The 7,500-nt window shown below is 47.4% G+C and overlaps 1 protein-coding gene across 1 annotated transcript in view; it reads left to right on the top strand.

The window, feature by feature from the left end:
- The window catches only part of ttc27 (tetratricopeptide repeat domain 27), a 65,766-nt gene that overhangs the window by 9,016 nt on the left and 49,250 nt on the right, over positions 1 to 7,500 (top strand). Inside the window, 3 exon segments of the mRNA XM_046855350.1 lie at positions 4,911 to 5,040; positions 6,222 to 6,362; positions 7,119 to 7,221. Of these exon segments, the coding sequence (XP_046711306.1) occupies positions 4,911 to 5,040; positions 6,222 to 6,362; positions 7,119 to 7,221 (374 nt within the window).

The raw sequence follows: 7,500 nt of genomic DNA, 5'->3' as shown, positions 1-7,500 counted from the left end.
AGGTGTCTGTCTCAGTATCTCGGTGTATGGGTGTCTGTGTGTCTGTCTCAGTATCTCGGTGTCTGTGTGTCTGTCTCAGTATCTCGGTGTCTGGGTGTCTGAGTGTCTGTCTCAGTATCTCGGTGTCTGTGTGCCTGTCTCAGTATCTGGGTGTCTGGGTGTCTGTCTCAGTATCTCGGTGTCTGGGTGTCTGTCTCAGTATCTCGGTGTCTGGGTGTCTGTCTCAGTATCCGGTGTCTGTCTGGGTGTCTGTCTGGGTGTCTGTCTTGGTATTCCGGTGTCTGTGTGTCTGTCTGTGTTTCTGTCTCAGTATCTTGGTGTCTGTGTGTCTGTCTCAGTATCCTGGTGTCTGTGTGTCTGTCTCAGTATCTCAGTGTCTGTGTGTCTGTCTCAGTATCTCGGTGTCTGTGTTTCTGTCTCAGTATCTCGGTGTCTGTGTGTCTGTCTCAGTATCCTGGTGTCTGTGTGTCTGTCTCAGTATCTCGGTGTCTGGGTGTCTGTCTCAGTATCTCGGTGTCTGTGTGTCTGTCTCAGTATCTCGGTGTCTGTGTCTGTCTCAGTATCTCGGTGTCTGTGTGTCTGTCTCAGTATTCCGGTGTCTGGGTGTCTGTGTGTCTGTCTCAGTATCTCAGTGTCTGGGTGTCTGTCTCAGTATTCCGGTGTCTGGGTGTCTGTGTGTCTGTCTCAGTATCCCGGTGTCTGTGTGTCTGTCTCAGTATCCCGGTGTCTGTGTGTCTGTCTCAGTATCCCGGTGTCTGTGTGTCTGTCTCAGTATCCGGTGTCTGTGTGTCTGTCTCAGTATCTCGGTGTCTGTGTGTCTGTCTCAGTATCTCGGTGTCTGTGTCTGTCTCAGTATCCCGGTGTTTGTCTGGGTGTCTGTCTGGGTGTCTGTGTGTCTGGGTGACTGGGTGTTTGTGTGTCTGTCTCAGTATCCCGGTGTTTGTCTGGGTGTCTGTCTGGGTGTCTGTGTGTCTGTCTTGGTATTCCCGTGTCTGTGTGTCTGTCTCGGTATCTCGGTGTCTGTGTTTCTGTCTCAGTATCTTGGTGTCTGTGTGTCTGTCTCAGTATCCTGGTGTCTAAGTGTCTGTCTCAGTATCTCGGTGTCTGTGTGTCTGTCTCAGTATCCCGGTGTCTGTGTGTCTGTCTCAGTATCCCGGTGTCTGTGTGTCTGTCTCAGTATCCCGGTGACTGTCTGGGTGTCTGTGTTTCTGTCTCGGTATCTCGGTGTCTGTGTGTCTGTCTCAGTATCTTGGTGTCTGTGTTTCTGTCTCAGTATCCTGGTGTCTGAGTGTCTGTCTCAGTATCCTGGTGTCTGAGTGTCTGTCTCAGTATCCTGGTTTCTGAGTGTCTGTCTCAGTATCTCGGTGTCTGTGTGTCTGTCTCAGTATCTCGGTGTCTGTGTGTCTGTCTCAGTATCTCGGTGTCTGTGTTTCTGTCTCAGTATCTCGGTGTCTGTGTGTCTGTCTCAGTATCCTGGTGTCTGTGTGTCTGTCTCAGTATCCTGGTGTCTGTGTGTCTGTCTCAGTATCTCGGTGTCTGGGTGTCTGTCTCAGTATCTTGGTGTCTGGGTGTCTGTCTCAGTATCTGGGTGTCTGTGTGTCTGTCTCAGTATCTTGGTGTCTTTGTGTCTGTGTGCCTGTCTCAGTATCTGGGTGTCTGTGTGCCTGTCTCAGTATCTGGGTGTCTGTGTGTCTGTCTCAGTATCTCGGTGTCTGTGTGTCTGTCTCAGTATCTGGGTGTCTGTCTCAGTATCCCGGTGTCTGTGTGTCTGTCTCAGTATCTCAGTGTCTGTGTGTCTGTCTCAGTATCTCGGTGTCTGGGTGTCTGTCTCAGTATCTCGGTGTCTGTGTGTTTGTGTGTCTGTCTCAGTATCCTGGTGTCTGTCTGGGTGTCTGTGTGTCTGTCTCAGTATCTCGGTGTCTGTGTGTCTGTCTCAGTATCTGGGTGTCCGTGTGTCTGTCTCAGTATCCTGGTGTCTGTGTGTCTGTCTCAGTATCCTGGTGTCTGTGTGTCTGTCTCAGTATCCTGGTGTCTGTGTGTCTGTCTCAGTATCTCGGTGTCTGTGTTTCTGTCTCAGTATCTTGGTGTCTGTGTTTCTGTCTCAGTATCCTGGTGTCTGTGTGTCTGTCTCAGTATCTCGGTGTCTGGGTGTCTGTCTCAGTATCTCGGTGTCTGGGTGTCTGTCTCAGTATCTTGGTGTCTGGGTGTCTGGGTGTCTGTCTCAGTATCTCGGTGTCTGGGTGTCTGTCTCAGTATCTCGGTGTCTGGGTGTCTGTCTCAGTATCCCGGTGTCTGTCTGGGTGTCTGTGTGTCTGTCTTGGTATTCCGGTGTCTGGGTGTCTGTCTCAGTATCTGGGTGTCTGTGTGTCTGTCTCAGTATCTGGGTGTCCGTGTGTCTGTCTCAGTATCTGGGTGTCTGTGTGTCTGTCTCAGTATCTCGGTGTCTGTGTGTCCGTCTCAGTATCTGGGTGTCTGTGTGCCTGTCTCAGTATCTGGGTGTCTGGGTGTCTGTCTCAGTATCTCGGTGTCTGGGTGTCTGTCTCAGTATCTCGGTGTCTGGGTGTCTGTCTCAGTATCTCGGTGTCTGGGTGTCTGTGTGTCTGTCTCAGTATCCCGGTGTGTGTGTGTCTGTCTCAGTATCCCGGTGTCTGTCTCAGTATCTCAGTGTCTGTGTGTCTGTCTCAGTATCTCGGTGTCTGGGTGTCTGTCTCAGTATCTCGGTGTCTGTGTGTTTGTGTGTCTGTCTCAGTATCCCGTGTCTGTCTGGGTGTCTGTGTGTCTGTCTCAGTATCTCGGTGTCTGTGTGTCTGTCTCAGTATCTCGGTGTCTGGGTGTCTGTCTCAGTATCTCGGTGTCTGTGTGTTTGTGTGTCTGTCTCAGTATCCCGGTGTCTGTCTGGGTGTCTGTGTGTCTGTCTCAGTATCCTGGTGTCTGTGTGTCTGTCTCAGTATCTCGGTGTCTGTGTGTCTGTCTCAGTATCTCAGTGTCTGTGTGTCTGTCTCGGTGTCTGGGTGTCTGTGTGTCTGTCTCAGTATCTCAGTGTCTGTGTGTCTGTCTCGGTGTCTGGGTGTCTGTGTGTCTGTCTCAGTATCTCGGTGTCTGTGTTTCTGTCTCAGTATCCTGGTGTCTGGGTGTCTGTCTCAGTATCCTGGTGTCTGGGTGTCTGTCTCAGTATCTCGGTGTCTGGGTGTCTGTCTCAGTATCTCGTGTCTGTGTGTCTGTCTCAGTATTTTGGTGTCTGGGTGTCTGTGTGTCTGTCTCAGTATCTCGGTGTCTGGGTGTCTGTCTCAGTATCCCGGTGTCTGTCTGGGTGTCTGTGTGTCTGTCTTGGTATTCCGGTGTCTGTGTGTCTGTCTCAGTATCTGGGTGTCTGTGTGTCTGTCTCAGTATCTCGGTGTCTGGGTGTCTGTGTGTCTGTCTCAGTATCTCGGTGTCTGGGTGTCTGTCTCAGTTTCTTGGTGTCTGTGTGTCTGTCTCAGTATCTTGGTGTCTGTGTGTCTGTCTCAGTATCTGGGTGTCTGTGTGCCTGTCTCAGTATCTCGGTGTCTGGGTGTCTGTCTCAGTATCTCGGTGTCTGGGTGTCTGTCTCAGTATCTCGGTGTCTGGGTGTCTGTGTGTCTGTCCCAGTATCTCAGTGTCTGGGTGTCTGTGTGTCTGTCTCAGTATCTCGGTGTCTGTCTCAGTATCTCGGTGTCTGTCTCAGTATCTCGGTGTCTGGGTGTCTGTCTCAGTATCTCGGTGTCTGGGTGTCTGTCTCAGTATCTCGGTGTCTGTGTGTCTGTCTCAGTATTTTGGTGTCTGGGTGTCTGTGTGTCTGTCTCAGTATCTCGGTGTCTGTGTGTCTGTCTCAGTATCTCGGTGTCTGTGTGTCTGTCTCAGTATCTCGGTGTCTGTGTGTCTGTCTCAGTATCTTGGTGTCTGTGTGTCTGTCTCAGTATTCCGGTGTCTGGGTGTCTGTCTCAGTATCTCGGTGTATGGGTGTCTGGGTGTCTGTGTGTCTGTCTCAGTATCCTGGTGTCTGGGTGTCTGTCTCAGTATCTCGGTGTCTGTGTGTCTGTCTCAGTATCTCGGTGTCTGGGTGACTGGGTGTTTGTGTGTCTGTCTCAGTATCCCGGTGTCTGTCTGGTGGCTGTGTGTCTGTCTTGGTATTCCGTTGTCTGTGTGTCTGTCTCAGTATCTGGGTGTCTGTGTGCCTGTCTCAGTATCTGGGTGTCTGTGTGTCTTTCTCAGTATCTCGGTGTCTGTCTCGGTGTCTGCGTGTCTGTATGGTGTTGGACACAGACTCAGACCCTGAGAAAGAGATCCAGCCTTTTAAATAAAGTATGAAGATGTAAGGGAAGGAGGAAAAGAAGAAAGATCAAGGAGGAGGTTTATGGATGTGGTGAGGGAAGACATGCAGGTAGTTGGTGTGAAAGAGGCAGATGTAGAGGACAGGGGGTATGGAGACGGATGATCCGCTGTGGAGACCTCTAATGTGAGAAGCTGAAAGATATGTAAAAAAAAAAAAAAAGAAATGAAACTGAACTAAAGTTGTTACACTATTTTAAGACTTTTCTTTGCTGGTTTAAAAAAAAAAAAGAAACACAGTCTATGCCATTAATATTTGAACATTTACACAATATTTGTCTCGTTGTGATTGTTTTTTCTCCACGTTACTGATCTGAATGTTTTGTACTTTATTTCTATATTTTTGTCAGATTATTATCTTGTCATATTATCTGTACATTTTTTCTTAACCAAAGAAACCTGGATTTCACCACATTGGGATTTTTGTGTATTGGTTGTGATGATTCTCTGTTTGATGATATTTATGAAAATACATTTATTTATCATTTACCCCCTCTCTCTCTCTCTCTCTCTCTCTCTCTCTCTCTCTCTCTCTCTCTCTCTCTCTCTCTCTCTGTGTGTAGGGAGTTAGCTATGTTAGCGTTAGCAGTTTCATGCCTGCATCTGTTTGTCCAGTCTAATTGGACCGGTCCACCTTTTGTCCTCCACGTCTCCGACTTCCTCCCTGCGGCTCTGCTGGACAAACATAAAGAGGTGCAAACACACAAGCTCTCTCTGTCTATATATATATATATATATATATATATAATATACAGTGGAACCCACTGATCTCGACCTCGGTTAACTCGCCAACCCTATTAAGTTGACGTTTTTGAAGTGGAACCTCCAAATTCCCAATTTGTCTCAGCATTTTTAAATCGGTTATGTCGATTTTTTCATGTCGCTGAACCCTAATATCTCGAGCACAAGGGGGGCAAATTTGACACTTAACGTGGGTTATGTCGGGAATCCCCCTGCCACGCCCCCTTCGGCGGCGGCATTCCCCGAAGCACCCTGCTTCTTCACCCGTGCGCTCGTCGCAGTCATGCTGATCACACACACCTGACTCTCATTCACTCACTCATTCCATCTCCTATTTAAGCCCCTCCCCTCCACACACTCGCGGTCCGTTATTGTTTGTGCATGATGGTATGTGTTGGTTCATGGCGGTCTGTGTAATCGCGTATCCCGCTCAGTACCCTTCTTCTCGTACTCCGCATTCTCTCTACGCTCCCCCGGATTCCCCCGATCCTGCTGTTTTCCATCTTCACGCTGTCTGCACCACGTTTATCCGTTGATGCCCAGCGCTGCACTTTCCATAGCGCGGATCCGTGGATTCTCTACAGGAACTGTCTCTGCTTTCTCAGAACTTGGTGGACGGCGCTCCCGGAGCGCAGCACTGGATATTACTGCTTCACTACAAGTACTGGTGGATTCTCTCCTGAGTCTCAATAAACTCTGTTTGTGTTTACTTCTGCTTCCGGCTCCTTATCCGCATTACAGGTTTTCTCCATCCGCATGACCAATCAAACAAATCACAACAACGCTGTTGTGAAAAAACCTCCAAAAACACGTGCATGCACATTCTCATTTAATAACGCACATCATGTACATAAAGACATTTCAATCACGTTAATATACTGCCGTCATATTGGTTTTCGTTTATCTCCATCATCGGTTATCTCCACGCTTTTTGGAGTCCCCATAGACCAGCGACATAACCGGGTTCCACTGTGTGTGCGTGTGTGTGTGTGTACGTACAGAACAGTGTGTGAATGTGTGTGGTTGTTATGAGTGTCAACAGGTTCTTAATGTTCGAGAGTCAAAGTGCTAAAGTGTGTGTGTGTGTGTGTGTGTGTGTGTGTGTGTGTGTGTGTGTGTGTGTGTGTGTGTAGGCTGGTGCTGTGACGTCTGTTCTGCTCTCCAGTCTGGTATTAGATGGTGAGAGTGTATACAGTTTGCTCTCTAACCCTTTCCTCCTGCTGGTGGCTCAAGTGCTGCTGGTCTCCTGTGCTGAGAAGATGGACAACCTGCAGGTGAGAGACTGATCTCCGTCCTACTGACCTTCATCCTTCTGACCTCTGTCCTACTGACCTCCATCCTTCTGACCTTCTAAAAAAAATAATAAAGAAGAGAAAAGAAAAGGAATGAAGGAAAATTGTGTGAAAAATGCAAGGAGGAAAAGAAAGGAAGGAAATAAATGTATGTGTGTAGTGAAGAGGAGATGAGAGATTCAACAAAGTGGAAACAAATAAAAAAAGTGTTACAAAAGAAGAAAGGAGAGAATAAAATGAAATAAAGTTAGTAGTGAGAAAGAGAAGAAAACAGAGAGAGAGAGAGAGAGAGAGAAAGAGATGGCTGAAATGGACGATTTGCAAAGGAGAACAGACTGAGGAAAGAGAGAAAAGGGAAAATGAAAAGATGATGGGAGAAGAACAGGAGAGTGATAGAGAGGTTGAGTGAAAGAAGGTAAAGAATAAGGTGAGGTAAAGGATCCTCTCTGTAATTGAGAAGCTCTGTGCCGTCTGAGTCGTTACATTAGTTAGTGGTTAATTGAATAATTAGTTACAGTAATAGTTAATGTCTTAATTATTTTATTAATTGAATAATTGGGTGATTGATGCTGATAAACAGGAGGTGTATATGAGGAAGGACACTATCACACACACACACACACACACACACACACACACACACACACACAGAGGAGCTGATAACAATCAGGTTCACAACCAAACACTTGCACTTTTGTTGTTGTGGTGAACAGTGTGTGTGTGTGTGTGTGTGTGTAGCTGCTCCCCTGGTGGACACTGAGGTATGTGGCACTGCATCAGCAAGTCCTGGAGGAAAAATCACCCCAACTCTACAGTCTGGCAAAGAGCAGTGTGGAGAAAGGCAAGAATACACACACACACACACACACACACCCCTATATAAATACACACACACACACACCCACACACACCACTATATAAATACATACACACACACCTCTATATAAATACACACACACACACCTCTATATAAATACACACACACACACCTCTATATAAATACACACACACACACACACAGTTCTATATAAATACACACACACACACACACACACACACACACAGCTCTATATAAATACATACACAAATGCCCACACACACCTCTCTATATAAATACACA

Source organism: Silurus meridionalis, chromosome 8 (genome assembly GCF_014805685.1).
Source record: "Silurus meridionalis isolate SWU-2019-XX chromosome 8, ASM1480568v1, whole genome shotgun sequence".
In the NCBI taxonomy this organism is placed as follows: Eukaryota; Metazoa; Chordata; class Actinopteri; order Siluriformes; family Siluridae; genus Silurus; species Silurus meridionalis.
This window is presented reverse-complemented; position numbering and strand designations above follow the sequence as displayed.